This window comes from Takifugu flavidus, chromosome 15 (assembly GCF_003711565.1).
Source record: "Takifugu flavidus isolate HTHZ2018 chromosome 15, ASM371156v2, whole genome shotgun sequence".
Classification (NCBI taxonomy): domain Eukaryota; kingdom Metazoa; phylum Chordata; class Actinopteri; order Tetraodontiformes; family Tetraodontidae; genus Takifugu; species Takifugu flavidus.
This window is the reverse complement of record NC_079534.1, coordinates 6,307,221-6,327,421: the sequence shown is the minus strand read 5'-3', so window position 1 is coordinate 6,327,421 and position 20,201 is coordinate 6,307,221. Positions and strand designations below refer to the sequence as shown.

The window sequence follows — 20,201 nt, the reverse complement described above, 5'->3', positions numbered from 1 at the left end:
TGGCCAAACAAGCCTCGGCTTGGAGCGAGGGGAGAAACGAGGGGAATCTCAATGAGCTCTTCCCGAAAAACATGCAAAGGACAGGGCGGTTTTTGAATTAATGTTGACAATGATCTAGAGCCGCGATGGTAACGAAGAATTGTTGTGGGGAGTGAAACGGAGATTAAGAGGGGAAAGATCCTGTAAATTATATTTTACTCTCTCACTCAAGGATTTCTGGGTAAGATCTGACAAGAAGTGCAGGAAGTGATGGAAGAGGGGTCATGTGAGCTGAATATTCTTACACTAAAAAGCCTCAGCAGCTAATTGTTTTCAGTAAAGACATTAAGTGAATTGATAATTGATGCTTGTTGATCACATCTGATCCCAATACATCCAGACATGGTTTGAGAAGTCACTGTGAAACCTGTCCATATAAATTCAGTTTCCATCCATCCATCCATCCATCCATCCATCCATCCATCCATCCATCCATCCATCCATCCATCCATCCATCCATCCATCCATCCATCCATCCATTCATTTTCTGTTGCTCATTCTTAATTAAGGTAATGAGCTTTCCTGGAGTCTATCCCAGCAGTCACAGGCTGAGAGGTGATTTAGAGTTTCCAATCAACCTAATGTTAAGGTCTCTGTGGGTGGGGAAAACCCAAGCTGGCATGACAGGAACATGGAAATCTCACCTAGGGAAGATTTGAGCCGGAATTGAGCCCAGGACCATCTTGCCATGAGCATATCATGATTATGAGTACCTGATTAACTCATCACCTTCTGTTGACTAATACTCGCTGCCGATAAGTGTCACACCTCTTGTAGAGGCAATTAGCCTAATGTGGACAGGAACTGTGGTAGGGAATCAGAGTACAACAGACGTTTGGGGAGGGGGAGGAGGCACAAGTTAACTCTGAGGACAGCAATCAGTTCATTTGCTTTACAACATCTCTTTAAGAGTTCCACATGAAAGTGACTCGTGTCAAGTCTAATTTTTCATTTTCAAAGTAGCAGTGCTTCTTTTCTTGTTATTTTTGGCTAAGTTTAATGCAGTGTAGACAATTAAGATCAGCTGCTAATAAAAGCCTGTTCTGTTTTTCAAAGTTCTCACTTCGACAAGCTGGGTGTTTCCTTGTGTTATGTGGTGAAGCAGAGCGCTGCTCAATCCTTTCAAGGACAGATTCGAAGCCTTTCCATAAATATGATCCAATTATTTGAACAGGAATATAAGGTCAGCTCTAGACAGCCAGCCTGATCCCAGAAGCTGACTCCAGTCAACTGAGCCGAAAATGTATTTGAGCGCACAAGGATGTGCTGGGGTCTGTGCAATGTAAGCAGACATCAGAGGCTGTATGCACAGGCTCTGTGCAAACATCTGTGCACCTTAAATATTTTCGCGAGCAGACACGGACGATCCCTCTTCTGCCGCGACAAGCCCGAAAAATTCTGCCTCGCACGTGTGAAGTCCGTTGCCCAAGCAAACTGCAGGAAGTAGCATAAACAGACCGGCGGCACATCTGTGGTGCCCACAGTAGCCCAGGCACATCAGCTCTCTTAACCTCGAGCAAAATTTATTTGGAACAGGCCAAAACAGAGCTCGGAAATGATAAAAAGGTTACGTATAACTCACATCACTTCAGAGTGGCGTCTCGAAGGAGCCTGTCTTAGTTATTGCATGAAACATTTTACATTTTAGAGGCAATTACCTTGTAAATATTGTCTATAAAAGTCATTTGTCCACATGGTGATCACAGTTATCATTTAGCGTAATGACAATCTTTTGATAGCAAAATCAAAATGTTATTATAGTGCGTTTCTGTTTGGGAAAATAATGGTATGATTAAACTCAACACCTTGAAGCTCACATCTGCCCCTCTGTGTGGTTAAACGCCGCCTAAATGTGTTGTTGAGGGAGGAGAGAGAGCTCCTTATTCCCCTAACCCACCCAGATTTCCCCAGATGGTCCTTGGTTTGAACTGGCAACTTTCCAGTCGCGAGCTTGCTTCCTTAACCTCAAGGCCTCCACCGCAGCACTGCTAGTCCTGCGAAATTCAAGAAGTCACCTTAATGCATAAATAAGGTGGAAACATTTTTGCATTTGGCTGCATCCTGGCTGCACAGCATATAGACGGTTATTCTTGGAGGGCGGCGTAACGTGATAAACTGTTTAACACAGGATCTAGTGTTGATCCTCTCAACAAGTCCCATAACTGTGTCCTTTTGTGGTCAGGACGCGGCCATTTCAGATGTAATGAAGAGGTTTTATAGGGAAGGAAATTATCCCATTTTTCACAGAGTTGAAAAGACATTTTACATTTGTCAGTAGAGGCGAAACCGAATCTTCGCTCCATCACCCTCCAAAGCCTTTGGGGGCATCTTCCGTCACCAGAACTGCCTTTTTGCAGTTCCAGACAGTTTTGTGTACAGACAAAAATACACTTTATCGCCTCGAAGTTTTAACGCTTAAAATGCATAGAAATACGCGTTTAGAGCTGTTTCTTTTCCACAGCAAGGGATCCATTTATCCCAACACAAATCTTTTTCTCTGGGAATGATGGGAGATCTCCAGGAAAAGAACTTCCTGTTAACTCCCGATTTTCCCTGAAAAAGTACCAGAAGGGTGCGACTTTCTAAATTCACCAGAATTCCTGAGGGGCAGGGCTGTGTGGAAGAACATTGATTGGTGGAACGCATCATGTTTAACTTGTGATTGTTTCTTTAACTTTTACAAACTTTGCTTTAAAATTAGAGCAAAAGAAAAGAAGCTACATGAAATGTATGATATTTGGAGCATCTTGTTGTGAACCAAGTGTATAAAAGAATAGCGGATGAGGTGGTGGAGCTAAACACTACAGCTACAACTAATTTATGAAGATCTGAAGACTTAAACCATGATTGCAACCCCAAAGGACAACAACTGCTGCACCTCCATACATTGTCAGCCAGGCTTGGATCAGTTTTACAGAACTTTGAGCTTGGTTTGCATGGTTTAGTCTGGGATATTTATGGGAGGGAACTCACTGCGGCTCCACGACCATAATCACTCCTTCACACATTTCAACAGGACAGAATAGTGCAGCCCTCACAACCTTGATATTCCGTCTTCATCACTCCACTCGGGGAGCAAGAGCACTCATCACATAGCTTTATTCATGACAGTAGGTGTTGTGGGGCGAGTGACAGTGGGATCGCTTCATCAGGTTAAAAGCGGATGGAAGGCTGACAAACTGCAGCCGCCCCGCGCTCCCTCCTCTTTGATTTAGTCGTTTCATTCATCATCTTGAAACCCGGCCCGATGCTGCCGGCCAATCGGCTTGCCAAGCCCCTGGAAAGTCTCCTGGTACTCCTGATGGGCTCGCTACTGGCACGACGCGTAACGGCTCGATTCTGGAGATCATTTTCAAATACGATGAGTAATAGCTACAGAAGCTGTGTTGCGTATGTCTGTTCTTGTCAACTCCATGTAACTTCTTATTTCAAATACATACAGTCCTTATAGGACTTGGCTCAGACCTGGATACTGTTTTAACTGAGGCCAGGGCCGCTTACTAAAACACAATCTCACTATGTGGCTGTTTTCACTCTTTCTTTTTTGTTTTTAATACTCCCAGCCAGTCTACAGTAGTAATGCATGAATACATTTTGCAAACCGAAGGAATCTTTATTTAGATGTCATTAACTTACAATATGAATTTGGTCCTAAAGTGCAAAGGGTGACCTGATTATGAATGTGTGTGCATGTGTGTGTGTGTGTGTGCTCTGTCAGCTATGGAAAATTTGAAAGGGGGGGCTTTGATTAACCCAGTGAGCCTTCCTTCATCCCACGGTGAAATGCACTTGGGGTGAGAGGGTGATGAGAAAGTTCCTTTGGCTTTACCGGATAATCCCTCAAAAAATAAACTGGTAGAGAAGACCACCGCTGCTATCTGTAAAACAATACTCCCCTAGAGGAGAGATCCACCCGGGCTCAGACACTCTGGATTTTCTGCTGTCATTTTAGACTTAATCAGACATTTAGTGAAATAAAATTGCAGTTTTAGTTTGATTCTATTCATAGCGGAACCTTTTGTGCATTTTCTTGACCTTTTCTCTAGAAAGAAGGACTGGTGGTTAAAAGTTGGTCTGGATCTCTGGAAAGTTCACAGAGCTGATCCCGTTTTATTGTCCCGTTTTTCTGACTGTGGAAACTTGACTGGGTGGCCCAACATTGATCTTTTTCAGGTGTAGAAAAAAAACTTAAAATAAGTGTTATAAATGAATGCTGTCAACCATAAAAACACTGTAGAAGGATGCTGAAAATGATTCTTTTAATATGGAGATAGAACAAAAGGAGTAACATTAATGACTGGGGCACCTGCTGCAAGAACTATCAAATTTCCTCCAAAATTAGAATAATCTCCTTTAGTTTATCCCTCAGTCTCTAGCATATTCTATTTTACATATCTCTGCTAATCCTGGTAATCTACAGTTACTCTGCAGTAATCCAGTGGATTGAACTTTTGTAAGATTGTCCCCTGAACTGTTGCAATCCATACAAAAGGTCTGTTCTCAGTGTGCTGACTTTGTGTGTGCGTTGAGAAAGTTTTAAAGAGCATCTGTCTTTCTCACCGGCACAATGTGAGCTGCACACATGGCGCGCTCACATGTGCATGTGTGCCTGTGAGCCACTTGCCTGCATGTCAGCGTGGTTTTATTGGCCCTTGGGGAGTTTATGGTGAAAGCAGTAAAACATGTCATCCTCGTGCCTGCTTCTGTTTCTCCGGAGAGCGGTGTTAAAAATAAAAGAAAAGAACAAACAATGAGCATTCAGGTAGTTTATCGGTTTAAATTCAACACCCCGACTGCTCCGGAATATCGGGCCATCGCATGAAAACTTGCACTTAAACCCTAGTTAAGGCTGGGGTAATAACGGGCTTGAGCTCGGGATGCAACGCATATTTTTAGCAAGCTAGTAAGACGCATTTTGTCACCATTATCACATATTTCGGCTGCAGTTTGCGCATAGACACACCCATTTGGTAAACAGTTTAAGCACAAATGGTGCCCAGTTGCCTCCCAAAAAAGTTTATTTGTCGGTCTGGCAATATGAGGAAATTCCAGAGGAGAGCATTATTAGTTGCTGAGGTGTTACTTCATCTCTGATTGGTTTTCATTGAAGAAATAACACATTGGTACACGTTTGCTTTGTTGCCTGTTTGCTGTTAGGTTACCCTGTTTAAATCAGCACGGACTAGTGCTGCTCGATATTAAACAGCCCATTTAGACGGCGTTACATGACTGATCCCTGTAGATGGAACAGTATATAGGCACTGATCACAGCAGTTACTCAGCCAGGCGTGGAAGAGCCATTGTGCTCTTACACTCCAGCTAATTGAGGAGCACTTCATAACACTAGCCCGGGGCTTTTAAGCAAATGAGTTGTCATTGATTTTCGCTCTTAGTTTGAAACACGCTCCCGTTCGATCCAGTGAACCCGCTGTCTGCCTTTCTGCGGCGATGGCTCTAATAACCCTCCGGAGATGCTCGCCAGCGCTGCCAGCGAAGTGCCCCGGGGCCAGTGCGAGGTGCTGCATTTTTGTGGCGGCCCTCCCAGCAGTTACCCATCCCACTGTTTTCATACACATGCCCTGTTTACCTTGTCACTTGCTATGAAGTCCTCAGCTCCATAATTATTTCCACCCTGAAACAGTGTTCATCCCTCCAGCAGGAATTATTTTTGACTAAAATATTTGCACTCGTGCGCCCTCAACTGTGCAGGTGCCGTTTCAAAGTTTATGGAGGTTGCCCCCACAGCTCCACCTGGGCTGTTTTATGTTGTTTCTAGCCTAACAGGTGTCCATCTGTCTGTGTGATTGCTCCTCCCCACAGGTGGACAAGGTGTGTGGCCTGACTACCAGAGAGCCGACAAGCACGCAGCCCACAAGCCCAGAGGTCAGGACCTCAACTGTGACCTCATCCTCTCCACTTCCATCTGTTGCTCCATCCAAACCGTTACCAGAACACTGGCTGGAGAATTTAGCCCATCTGAGGAGGTAAAAAAAGAGCAAAAAACAATGAGCGCATTGTTCTTCCCATTCATTGAATATTCATTTTTGAATGTTTTTACAAGACCTCGTCACGTCAACGTGCATGAAAATGTAAACACAGTAATTCCTTCTGAAGGCAGTGATCAGTATTTATTCACAGCCACAATTGCTTCAACACTCATTTCTCCCTTCACATTTGGACCCCCCCCCCCACACACACACACACACCTCAAGCCCTCCACCTGGCCTCTGAGGCAGCCATCCCATTCTCACAGCAGCTGGTGGTTCTGAGCCAAGAGAGGAGGAGTGTGGGTGAGATTAGTCCTGACGGTCCAGCAATTTCCTGTTTACCCAGACGTCCGTACCACCAACCCTGCGCAGCAGCCAGCCTCTGTTTAAATAGCATCACACATCATCACAGACACACACACACACAAACCACACACTTGTGGCAGTGCCTGACTGACCTTGTCCCAAACCATGAATCGTGGCACTGATGCCAGCCTAGCTGACAGGTCTGGCTTTGGCACCATCGCTGCCATTCATGGTAACACAATCCAGCTCCGAGCCCGCCGCCAAGCCTGACCGGAGTATGTGTGAGCTGTGACCACTTCAGAGACGTGGCATCGTCCACGGCAGAACAGGAAGGACAGTCAAACGAAATATGGTGGAATAAAGCTGTTCTGTGTGGAAAAGAAAGAAAGATTTCTCAAAAGCGGCGGTTGTTTGCTTGCGTGTGTTTTTTCTAACTTCACTAGAATTGGGTGGTTATCGGTTTTTCATCTGGTCATGTCCGGTCTCTGCATGTGCATGAATAATCACTCTCTTCCAGGGTCAACTGTCCTCCCTGCGTGCCATGTCATGTCATTCTTTTTGTTTCTCTTTCCTTCTCTCACCCCTTTCTTCACCCCGCCCTCCCGCATCCTCCTTGCTCGCAACAACCTCCCCTGGACTCCAACTCCCATCATTCCCAGCTCGTTCCCCCTGAAACCCTCCAAGAACAATAAACATAGTCTGAGAACGCTCTCGAGGTAAGCATGAACAGAGGCCTCCTGCCTCTCGACCTCTCACACACGTTCTCAAGAACCATGTGATTTTGGACGGCCGGTTAATGAGTCAGCACGTCCCCTCTCATGACGTGCCTTAACTCGGGCTCGTGTGTGGTAACCACGTGCTTCTTATCAGGAAGTACCTGTGTTTTCGCACAAGATAAAGCCTCTTGATCAATGACACGTGTCCAGCGAGCGCTTCCAAACATGGCACGACCGAGAAGAATGTGCTGACTCTGCAAACCTGCCACATTGACTAATTTCCATCAGCGTCATCATGTGTATTATATTTGCAAGTCTTCAAAAGAAACGCTAATGTGATTTATCGTCCGTTCTAGCACAAACGTGGCCCTGCTAAAAACGAAGAAAAAAAAGTGTAAATCCAGTGTGTCAGTGAATATTTAGAAAAGTGCATGGCTCGTATTAAGAGGCGACCCCCGGCCGCGTCTCTTTTGTCTCAGGGAGTTCCTGATGTACCTGCAGCGCTACAAGTCATTCTTCGTCGCCCTGCCGGAGATGCTCTGCGAAGGAGAGAATGTGGTGGAGGACTCAACGTGCTGGAGCGGAGATGACGTGGTGGAGAGGTAAACCTGCGATCAAGTATTCGTCTGAGTTTTGTAAAAGAAACCTTCCGTGTCGGTCAGAACCTTGGAGCTGTAGCGTTGTAGCAGGACACTATAGCTCCGATCAACGCAACGATCGCCATTAAATGGGTCTTGACAGATGAAATAGTTGTTTACCCACCACTGTTCCAAAGTTAGGAGCAGTTAACAGGTTTATAAAGCATTTGTGTCATCTGTTTTTCCTCAGTTTTGTTTCTTTCATACATTTGTGTCATTTCCCCCCCCCTGCTGATTTATGGGTATCTGGAACAGATTTCCTTCTCATGGTTTTAGGTGAATCTCTTAGAGTATTAAATCTGTCTGTCGGACTGCCTGAGAAGAACAGAGGAGCGATGCAGAATAGCGCTTAAGTCTACGCCTGTAACTGATTCCCTTCCTGGATCCGTTCCTTAGACATTCTCCAAAGTCGGCCTGCAGTTACGACAAGGTTATGCTGTTCCCGTGTGGTGGCTCTAAACCAGATCACGTCACAGTGGCGTCTTTCTTTTTTGGCACCAGCCTTGACAGGGGAAGACGGAGGTGTGGAGAGGCCTTTACCAGCTCCGTTTGTTAGATTCAAACAAAACATTTCTTTTCTTGCTTGAAAAAAAATTCCTGAGAAAAAATGGTCGATTTGAAAATCGGGCCACTAGATTTAAATTTCGGCATTAATCATGGCTTTAGCTTGGATTTCTTCTCTTCCTCATATCTTGGCCCGCTGAACTCATCAAGCCTTCCCAACTGTGAGGTCTGCCAGTGGCTGTGAGATGTTGAGCAGACCACCCATTCATGAGGGCCCGTGATAGAGTGTCAGCACACAAGCTATAGTAGGCAGCCAGTGTGTGTGTGTGTATGAGCATGTGTGCACGCTCCGTCTGTTATCAAGAACATATGAGCTCACTGACACATTGAGGCAACAATTCAGCCCTGAAGATACAAGAAACCCCTGAGCTGCTTCTTTTATGTGTTGGTTTTTCAACAACAATTTGAATTGCAACAACACAGTCTTGTAGGAGGTCTGCTGGTCTCAAGTATTATAGGGTTAAAAACGAGAGAGAGAGGGAGGAACAAATGTAAAATGTGGCACCATTCACACGGCTCACTTCAGCATGTGGGTCATTGAAGCTCTCTCATTGTATCTTGGAGACAGAGAGAGCGCAGGACATGAAATGGGTTGGCATTTCGGTGCCTCGGTGCCCCCTGTGAGTCCCTGTGCCTCAGAGGAGCAAAGCGCGATGGAGTCACGTGGGGGAGGGGAACCTTGGCGGCATAAAGCCCCATTGTGGAGTCAGAGGAGCTGGGCACGGCCCTGCTGTGTGGAACCCCAAAGCCCGGATGGAAACAAAGACCCTCCTATGAGGCAGCATGGGAAAGAATCGGACGTCTCTGCCGCTACTTCTGCCACTGGGATGACCGCGCCTGGGAAAGTTGTCTGAGAACAGCAGCAGAGGCGGAAGAGGGCCCGGTAGTTCATGAAGGTGCACTGGAGAAGTGAGGAAGACATGGTGCTGGCGCGGGTCCGCGGGACTTCCTGTTTGGTGGGCTCATAGCACGTGAACCCTCCCCCCGTCAACCCCGTAAACACAATATTAACCCTCGTGAGATCCATATGTTGTCTGACAGCTGGAGAGGCTGTTCATGCGGGCAGTTGTCCAGTGCCTGGGCAGGGAGACACACACGGAGATGTAAGAACAAACCGGCACACACCCAAACACACACTTGTGCACTGTAACAGTTCAAAGACATTGCAGGCTGAACACCCCCCCCACCACCCACCCACCCGCCCTCTTTATTCAGCATCTGACGACAGAGGGGCAAGGGAAGGACAGCAGATGTACTTACAAGCAAATGTCCGTGCTGGCATGCATTCGAGCACCCCCCCGAACATTCGCAGCTTCGGCTGTAAATACTTTGCACCATCTTTTCCGGAAAGATAAGATCAGGGAAATGACCACGGTCGTTATTTAGAGGGCAGGCCCGTGACCGCGCAGTGTCAACACCGAAACAACGAATCGCGTTCATTCAAGTTATTTAAGATCCCTCCACTTTTATTTCCTTTCTTCTGCGGGCGTGTGCAGGTTGCATGTTTTGAAACAACAACGCAGGTTATGGCCTCAGTTGGCTCCTTCGCTGAAAAAAAAGCCGGCCGCACAACACCAGTATGAGAGGAGACCACCATTTAAAGTTAATTACAGCCTCTGAAGGAAGAAAACAGTCTGTTTACCCATCACAGCTGCAGGTTATGTGGCGAAATCTCATGAATAACAACTGACTGTTGGAGTGAGCCGGGTGGGAGCTCAAGCTCCGCTGCGTAACGGCTGCTGCACAAGCTGCGGCTCAGCGTTGAACCTCAGCGTTGCAAAATGACAGTGCATGAATCCAGGATGTTTTGGTTTTATTTTTATAATTTGGCAGGAAACAGAGAACATGTTGGCCATCTTTATTTATGTGAATGGTTTAAACATAGACCACCTCGACAGCATTTGAAAGGATCATCAGGTCATCGTTTATATATGCGGTTTTTGAGGCCAGCCTTTATATTCCGCTGATTGACGGCAAAGAACAGAGAGAAAACACAGGGGCGTTGGCGCTGGGGGGTGCGTATTCGTGTGTGTTGTTTGACTCACCCAGGTTCTAACTGATTTCGATATTTCGAATTTGCTCGGGCTAACAGGCCACATTTGAGACGCCGATGAGATCGCTTCTGAATGCTTCGCATTTTTAAATGGTTATGACCATCCGTTTGTTTATCATCTTGACATCTGGAATCCATTGTGTTATTGCAGCAAGAAGAGAGAGAGAAAGAGAACGCCGCATCGGGCAACCCCACGCACTCTCTTTCTGTTCCTCCAACCCCAACTTCTCAGATTTATTTCTCCACGCTCTCCTTCTCTTGAGTCACGGGGAACCTGACAGAACCGTGCGTGAGGAATGGGTAATGTTCAAGCCACGTTAAGGTTTTTTCTCATGCATTGCATTCAGATATGTAAGAAATATTGACCTACACCCTGACGGTCTACAGGTTCAAGCTCCGTTATTCAACACGGCCCCCAGAGTTCAGACAGCAGATAGAGACAGGGCTAAGATGGAAGCGAAGTAGGCGAGGGAAGCATGAAGCCGCTTAAATAGCTCATTGTGAATTGACACGCTGCTGAGACCTGGACCAAAGTGAGCCAGCTTCCACCTCGGCCTCTTTCTCTTGGGACTGTGAGCCAATTTTGAAATCTGTGTCATGAAAGAGCTAATCAAATGCTCAGTTTTGTTTAGCTCTCCGTGCTGGCCGCTTTGAAACTTGAACATGGAAAACGTTCCTTCGTGTTTATATTTCCTAGTGTGTAGACAGCGCATTTATAAAATTTCCTTAAAGTGCAAGAGCAATGGCTTTGTTGAAGGTAGAGCTGGAAGGGTGAGTTAATAGAAAGTACCGCAATAATCTGGCAGGTTTCAGTGGAACAGCTCGACTGGCTAAGTGAGCTAAGTGAGCTTTAATGTACCCGCTAACCAGCTATGTACCTCCTCGCTTGCCCACTGGCAAGGCATCAAATTTGTAGATTGGGATGTGGATGAGAAAAAGAGGGATAGAGAAGGCCAGAGGAAGTGTGGTTCTGGAAACGCTGAATAGAAAGAGGGATGACCTGATGAATGAAGGAAAAAAGCTGCAGAATGTAGGTCAGTGGCAGCAGGATACGGTAGCTTCTGAACACAGTTTTCTCCCTTTTTGCGTGTTAATTGCATCTATGAGTCTGTTTGAATGGGTGAGTGTCAGTCAAAAGTGCCCTGCGTGCATGTCGGGGACGACTAGGTTATCCTCTCCCAGTGTTTAACTCCTGAGCCTAAAGAGGGAAAAAAAATAGCAAAACCCAAATTACCTCCTTTTAGATTATACCAGCAGTTGGTCACATAAACATTACATGTTCTAAAATGTCCAAAGCAGTCCGGGATGAGCCACGCACACTCGAGGCTAGTTAAAGCATTGAGTCAAACAGACCTACTTTTTGAACAATCGTGGTTAGTTGGGGTTAGAAATTTTTAGATTCCCAACTATGGTTTCAATAAAATGATTTCTCAGAAATGTTTTATTTGTTAATTCCATATTGTGTCAATACAATAATCACATTTGATACAAAGACATTGCCTGTTAGATTGTCTTAAAAACAGAAATTTGAGTTTAGAAATTACAGCAATACATCATCAGCGAAAAGGATGTATTGCTGCTTTAAGTTGTGCATTTTCTTTTTGAATTCCTTTCATATATTTATTTTGGGTTAAGCAACATCCAATGGCTGAATGAAAGTGAAGTGAGGGGGAAACCCTGCCCGGCTGCCCCCCTGGAGGCCGTAGCCTGGAAGAATTTGATCATAGCTCCTGACAGATGTGTTTACAGAAGCGCTTTTCATGATAGCAAATCTGGTGAGGTTTTAAGCTCTCCTTTTAGGAGCTGCTTTCAGTGTTAACAGTTTGCTACTCTGAGGTCTTTTCCAGGTCTAAGGCTGGAGTTTGACAGTAACTTTCCTCATTTTCCCCCCACCATTCTATATCTATGAATGCCAGCATTGTCCACAGTACTTTGTAGAACCTGGTTGGAAAAGTCCACGGGCCCTGAAACTTTATTATTTTTAATGAAAATTTAATTGACACGACATGTTTTCCCGTCACGTAAGAGGTGCAGCGTGAGTGGAATTGTTAAAAAGCAAATAAAAAGACTTTGTGCGAGGTTTTGGTGTCCCGGCCGTATCGGTTACACAGAGAGACCCTCTCAGTCGGTCGGGTACGTTTCAACGTTCATCAAAGCCAGAGAAAATCCACCTCTAAACCTCCGCTTTGATCCAAACACGCAGCCGTGGACCGCGGCGGTGTGGGCACGCTGTTACGGCCTCACGGGCCACCGCGCTATTTGTGTGCTGCAGACGACGTGCGCACGATCGTGGCTCTCTGGAACTGAAGCTGTTCGACTGTATTCCCGCAGCGGGCGCCCCCCCCGCCCGAGTCGTGTATTTTGAGTGCGGATTTAAGTTGCTGTCCTGACCCGATGGTCAAGAATGTGCGCTTTTAAAGGGTCCAGCATGGGAGGAGAGAGGCAAAGCTAACAAAACGGACTCTGTCCAAACAACAAAAGTACAGTAGGCTACTGTGGACGCTGTTGTGCATACAGGCCTGTGATGTGCGCTGTGTGTGTGCACGCGCGGTAACCTGAAACCACAGGGAAAACGTTCCTAGAATTCCGGGTGGGTTTGGTGTCGTGATCTGCTCGCTGGAGCCCCCCACCCCCCGAGTGGTGCCGGGAATGCAGCCCCTACACGGAAGAGCAACGGAATGAAGGGAAAGCCCCCCCCCTCTCCCCGCTCCACCGTCGCACATCCCATTACTGATCCCCCTGCTGCTGAACACACACAGACACATTCCTTACCAGCTAATCAATTAATGCACGCAGTGCATGATCAAGCTGCACGACAGGACATCTGAATATGCATTTAAGGACTAATGTTGACTTTAAAAATAATTTCCTGTCCCTTTTTGTTAAAGTATCGCCGCTGAGCCGCGGCCATCGTCAAGCCAGAACTCAAGCAAGTAAATATTTAAGCTCATGTGAAATATTACGTATGAAGTTACAAATAGTGGCCGTGAAAAAAAATTGTCTAGCACAGCACGGGTGCCTCACAGCTGAAGGCGGCGGCGTTGTGACAGAGTGATGATACACAGAAGGATCAGATGTGAACTGGATCCAGTCCATATATATTTGGCCAGACTCTCGGGGTGTAGACATGATTCATTTGAGATCAGAATCACCCCTATTTTACTGCGCCACGGTGAGCTATCTGTTCAGTCTCATAAAAATAATATATTGCAAAAAAGAAAGTGAAGGAAAGAAAAGTTCCTTTTAAATTAAAGCACATGTTTGTCGTTCAATGCAGCGTTGGCCGTTCAATGCAGTTGGACTGCGTGTCGCATTATATAATTGATTAGAATTGGACACAGGAATGTGCGCATTCTCGATTGAAACTGTCGGGATGTTTTTCGCTGAACCTTTACTAACATTTCCAAATCTAAGTTATTTCTGGTTCCTGTTTCTGACCATACAGAAACCGACATGATGATCATTCCCTGTAGCTTCAAGCAGTTCCTTACTACCCAATCAAAACTGCACCAGTTAGGGGAATTATCAATTTGAACAGTTGTTAATGCAGTGTTTACTCCCTCTGCCTCCAGTACAGTTTGATGATCGACTTTAGCAGAAGTTTGTACATCGTAGCAGTGAAACACAGTTTTGCATGGAGGCATCGCTCTCTCTCGTTCTCGGCCCCCGATTTGTGCGTGGGTTGGCCCTATTTTCTCATAGTTCAGCATGTGCTTCTGTGGAAGGCAGAAGATGCGTTCGCTGTGCTCCCACCTGCCCTTTGAGTGTGATCCCTGACCCCATCACTCAACACCCAGCACCAGCCTCCTCCACTGCACGTCTGAGTATGTGACCTCCAGTAAAATGTACAGTTTGTCTCAGCTGAAACTGGATTATTTGCATTGAAACAGGCCTCCTTGAATTCTAAAATTAAGCATTTACATTATCACAGCCCGAACAACAACAGTATATGTTCACTTCTTATATACATTTGAACCCTCTGCTGGATTTATGCTTCCAACTGTAAAGTGTCTCTTCATACCATTCTGGGCCAGATCAGACAGACAGACAGACAAACAGGTGGTCACACCACACCAGAGGATCATGAGCCACTCAACCCGTCTGTGCACCAGGGAATAGTTTTCCCTGCTTCTGCCTGTCCTTGTCTGCCTGAGCTGATCCACCCCCCCCCCCCCCCCCCCCCCAACACACACAACACACACAAACACACACACACCAGCTTTAGTCCTCTAACCCAAGTTAGCCCATACCCTCCACAATATGTTAGTATAGCATGAAAAGGTGACAGGTTCTATGTCAAAATCCTTCCTTCCTTCCTTCCTTCCTTCCTTCCTTCCTTCCTTCCTTCCTTCCTTCCTTCCTTAGGGTTAGGGTTAGGGTTAGGGTTCCAAGTTAAAAGTCCACGCTGTATCTTAATCTATTAAAGCGACTTAAATGTGTTAGCGTTGAACTGGATAAGGCTGCCACCTACTGGTGAATTGTTGCCAGTGATTTATTTGAACGGATGTACTCATTGCAGTGGGACTAATGAAGGATTGAATTATAAGGAATAAATGGGTGGGTTTGGACTAGTTATGTATCCTGTGACTATTAAACAATTGTATTAAACTATTGTAGTAATAGTTACACCTAATGATTTAACTTGACCAGCACATTATAATTCTTTCTCATAGTTTGTAAAAAAAAATTAAAAACCTAATAATAAAATCTACTCAGTATAAAGAGTACTAGGTGGGACTGAGCACGCATGCACAGTTGATGTTTGTCTGCATGCGATGTCCTTGACTGGCACGGTGGTTTCGGGTTTTCCAGTGATTCACAGAAGTTGACTCATCCTGCAGTATTTTGTGCCGAGACACAAGAGACACGGGGAGGTGAAGAGTTACACCCAGTGACAGACACAGCCGGGGCGGTCAGGCTTGGAAATGACCTCAAAGTAAACCACAGGATAATTACAGATACGGCCAGACTCAAATGCTGAAGTCCCCATTTGGACTTTTTCACATTGCTTTCTTATACAGCAAGAGGCAGGAAAGGGACACAGCGATCCCTGTCACTGCCACTCTGAAGGCTGAACGCATTGGTCACTTCTGCAAATAGAGAATTTACGTTATCAGCGGCCTTGAATAGAGTTACATATGTAGGCGATTTGCCTTTCCCCATTTAAAGATCTATGATCTCCTTCAGCCAACCTGATGAAACATCTAAGCTGTCAATTTTGAAGAGCGCCATAAACATTCAATACCTCATATTGGCCACGAGGGTGCAGTGTGGGAATGTTTTCTGACTTACAAGGCAGCAGGTATGAAGTACAGAGAGATTTCGAGAGGCTTTCAGCAGTTTCAGAACATAGGTAATTCATATATAATTAATACATCTCAATTACCTTGTATTACAGTGGAGCAGCATTAAGAGTGCACAGAGCTTTAATGGTCTGTGAACGCACCAAACAGGGCACAGGAGACATGGCCTTGTTTTCAGAAAAAGGTCCATTATCCCAGTAATAATCTGTAAGTCAGCAAGAGTTTTTGAAAAAATGCACTTTTAATCTTCTCGAAGGAGAAACTTCTGAAATTTTGCCATCATTAGGGATGCCAGTTATCCAGGAGACTGTGGCCCTGTGCTTCGGTGGGTCCTGGGGTCAACTTTCATCTCCATCTGGGCAACAATCTGATGAGACACATCCAATCAACAGCCCAGAACCCAAAGCAAACACACCTCCTGGCTGGCTGCTTTGCTTTGCAATATGGAGCCCTCAACAGTGTAAAAGATAAATTAGGGGGAAAAAAACTTTGCTGACTCTATGCAGATGCACACAATTTAAATTCCTCTCAGGAACATTATTTGAAAGAAATGTGCTGGATCTGATGGTCTAATTGAAAACCTGAATTTACAGTGCAGTACAGTATTTGGTGGCATTAGATAAGGACAAAGAAACATGCCAAATGAATGGAGCTATTCAGCGCAGTCGCACTTTTTTATTGGCTGCTGAGGACAGGCTTTCAGTACGTAATAGCTGTGAGTAATTTGAGCCATTGGACCTTCAACAGTATAGCCGTTACAGTGCGAGCACTCAATAAACCAGCCGGCCCTTGGTAAAACCACCCTGGGACTACTTAGAAAGTCAGCAAAAGCAGTTGAGACCAGCATGGCTGTGTGTAATTCTAACCAAACCACACAGCCATAAACAGCCATATTTCACTGCGGCGCGGCACCACAAAGGCAGCGTTTAGCCGGCGCGGTGCAGGTGTCGCGCCTCAGGACATGGAGAAACCGCGAGGATTCATTAACGCGGACGGGCTCGGGGTTTCTTCTTGGCTGAAGTGACATAAGTTTAGAGTAACGCGAGCTGGGAGAGGCAACCCTCCCTTCCCCCCACCCACCCATCCACTCGCCCCAATTATTAATAGCCAATGTGTCTCCTGCACCTACTGTAATTGCTCAGCAGCTCCCACTTTCTGGGGCCGGGACCTCCATCTACGTTTAAAGATGACGGAAGAGGTCATTTGTTGGCACTATTTGAAGCAATCCTTTGTGTATTTTTTCTCTCTCCCCATGCAGGATACTTTTATGCTCTAATAGCTCCTATATGTCCTGCTGTTTTCAAACACCACCTGAGATGTTGTACCAGTCGTGCAGGGGTCATAGGTCGCGCCACCCACTCCTGGCTAACTTTGATAAGACAATATTTCCTGTCTTCAGTATCTAAGCTGCCTAAACTGAATGATCCTACAGGAAAACCCGCTTCCGCTGTGGCATTTCACAGGTTCAGCTCGTCAGCACGGGCTCATTAGAGCGGCTTTAAAGTCGAACCTCATAACAAGTGAAATGGAAGTTCTGGGTTAAGAACGTTTTTGATCTTGCGCACAGTTGCCAAGTTGACTGCCACGCCTGTGCTCCTATCTTTATATTTCTGACAGATCCTTACCCTGCCTACATGTCTGAGTCATCACTCGATGCAGAACTTTGCCCGGCTGCAAAAGGAGCATCCCAGAGGGTCCGGACCGTTTTTAAATTTTTTTAAAAAAACACGCAGCAGCGCTTCAGAAGATCGGTGGGCGTTTTTTAAGTTCGGAACTTGAAAACAAATTCGGATTCTTATTGAATTATGCACGAGCAGACAGTCTTCTCGGGACAAGCCCAGAATAAATGTTTCACCCCGAAATCCCCGAGCTGAGGCGAGGAGGAGGAGGCGAGGTCAGGAGCGAAGGAGACAGATAGAGAGTGTGTGTGGGGGTGGGAGAACGGAGCGGAGGGTGAAAGTCAGAATTCAATCAAAACCAAAGTGGATGCGCAAGGCAGCACCAAGTGATCGCGGTGCGCCGTGGCGCTCGTGTGGTTAATGTGGTTACTTATGGAGGATCAAAGAGACAGAGGACGGGATTTGAGGGAGTTTGCGGAAGTGAGGAGCCAAATCAAGAGGAAGAAGAAAAATGAGTGGAAGTACGGAGTGACCTGCCGGAGCATGCCTGTCCTTTAGATGACCCCACATCATTCGTATTCCATTACTTACTTAGCGTTAGTGCAGGGTTCACCCCCCACCCCCCCACCCCCCACACACTTATCTGGTTTGGTGTTCATGCTGCATCATGGGTCACGATGTTGTAAAATAGTGGTCTGCACATGTTCATGTGTAGAGGGGACAGCGCACTGCAGACTTATGTCACGCTGATTAAATGTTTGCAGAGGGAGTCTTGACCGCGCGTCTGTTTGTGTCCCGCGCGCCGCCAGGATGGATGGATGGCTGCTGAGCTCACAGCGAGTGTGTGAGAACAGCCTGGCCTTTCTGAGAACAAACCTTGCTGCTCCCTGGATTTCAACATGTCTAAGCAGTGCTCGTAAAGCTAGCTGGCTAGGAAAGCATCTGCTCGGGCCCCTCCCTCGCTGTCGCCGCTGGCCCCGCTCCACCGGTTCCAGGAAGAGAGGTTTTTAATGCAATTTTTTTTAGAACATTATGTTCTCAGTGTTGCCATGCATGTATGCATGTAGTCACTGAGTCACATACTAGAAACTCACAAAAGAAGGCTTTGTGGTAAGAAAAGTGTGTAAAGTACCAGAATCTCCCAGGGAATATATAATATATGATGCTGCTGGATCTCCTGTATTGAAATTCAGTGGTTTGATGAAGGTGTTTGCATAAATGTGCTATTAATCTGCCAGAATTTCCCACAAAGTTCATTTTTTTGTGACTCCAATCTCAGTTAAGTGGAAATCTGCTGCCGTCCCTCCCGCTGGCCCGCTGCTCCTGCTCCCCCCGGGTTCACTCGCACCGCACCGGGGCGAGGCAGGGACGGGCCAGTTGTCTGCACAGTTGAGAACCTCTGCTTGATGGGAGTGATGTCAGTTCTGGTTGTTTTTCCAAGCTGGCCCAGCCTATCGTGTCTGTTCTGAGAAGTCTCGGCTTCCAGTTTATCTTCAGTCATAGTTGGATCCTTTGGAATTCATGTTGGTTCAGGCCACGTTTACAGGACGGCGCCGCCGCCAGAAATGGAAAAGTTGTCCCCTTTGCATTCAAAAGAGTCCTGTGTTCACACAGATCCACGATAACGACTGAAAACACTGCAGTGTGCATGCCAGGCCAGTAGTTGGCGATGTTTCATGAACACAGCCCTTGAAAGTTACTTGGTAGTCGGCATAGCTGTTAGTGCTGTTGTTCCTAGCTACCTTTTTCACTTAAAACAGCACTCCCTGTTTACAGGGAGACAAAAATAATAACATTTTTTCAAAGCTTTTCACTTTGGAGCCCAGTTTCAAAGGTTTGTGGGCCCCCCAGACACAGTTTGGGTGTAAACAAAAAGGCACAAACACAATGGAACCTTGCCATTTTTGGCCATTTCCCTTAACAGCCCTTAGTATTACTGGATATATCTGATCAAAGTTGGCCAGGTGTTGATTACATCTAGATGCTGGTCTAAACTACAAATGTGTGCTTAAGCCCCTGCGGACCCTGTTTTTTTTTGCCTCACTTATGCCAATTTATATGCAAATACGACTGGCCAGTGCCATGCAGAGGATAACCCTGGAAAACTGAAATGCATGCATGCACGGCGAAGCAAAGAGACCTCTGCTTGCATATAGAAGAGAGAAAAAAGTGTCACTGAGGCTCAAAATGACACTGCAAGGCTCCAGCTTGCACAACATATTGCAATGAATCATAGAACTCGATACGTGTTTAGTCTTGTAGCGCGGAACAGCTGGGAGTGTGTGTGGAGACCAGCAATTTGCCGTTTATCTTGACAGCCGTACCACCCGTGATCTGGTTCCTTCTCCCTTCAGCTGAAATAACCCCAAATGTCACAAATGAAAAGGACACAGGCCTATGTCATATGACATCATCAGTGCCCACTGGGTCTTTTCCTCATCCACAGTTTGGATCCTATTCAATTTGTATATTATGAGAGCTAAATATGAAAACATGCTTAAGTTTTAAAGTCGTTTATTCCAACATGTGACTCATTCAGTGTTGCCTTAGGGTTCAAGGTTGGTTTTGTCGTTGCATTTATATTCTTAAGATGGTAAAATAAAATACACCATTGTTGGTTTTTTTTTACTGACACATTTAAGCTCTGTAATGCATCATTACTGCTTCATTGTAATGGCACTCTGCTGACAGACACGCACACAAACATTCTGACTTTTCATCACCTGTCAGGTCGCTGGAAACTTCAAGTCAGGTCTTGAACGCAACCCTGTGAGAAAGTTTGAGTTGAAACACCTGAGCACACCTGATGTGTGGGTCTTAACGTGACATAATTAAGCAGTTCTCACACATTCCGGCACATGCGTCATACTCTAATGGCTCTGCCTCTTTTTTTGCTCTGCAATTATTTACTTATTCATTTAAAGACTCCAGAGGAAAATATCATTTAACAGAAAAACAGAGGAAAATCTGAAAGGA

At 45.9% G+C, this 20,201-nt stretch overlaps 1 protein-coding gene across 3 annotated transcripts in view; it reads left to right on the top strand.

Annotated features, from left to right (window-relative positions):
• LOC130538431 (glypican-5-like) overlaps positions 1 to 20,201 on the top strand; it is a 68,883-nt gene that overhangs the window by 25,524 nt on the left and 23,158 nt on the right. For 2 of the 3 annotated variants that reach the window (XM_057056002.1, XM_057056000.1), the window contains exons 4-6: positions 5,860 to 6,023; positions 6,992 to 7,048; positions 7,528 to 7,650. In XM_057056002.1, coding sequence (XP_056911982.1) covers positions 5,860 to 6,023; positions 6,992 to 7,048; positions 7,528 to 7,650 — 344 coding nt within the window. The remainder of the gene's footprint in view (positions 1 to 5,859; positions 6,024 to 6,991; positions 7,049 to 7,527; positions 7,651 to 20,201) is intronic. The other variant, XM_057056001.1, reaches the window with a different exon arrangement.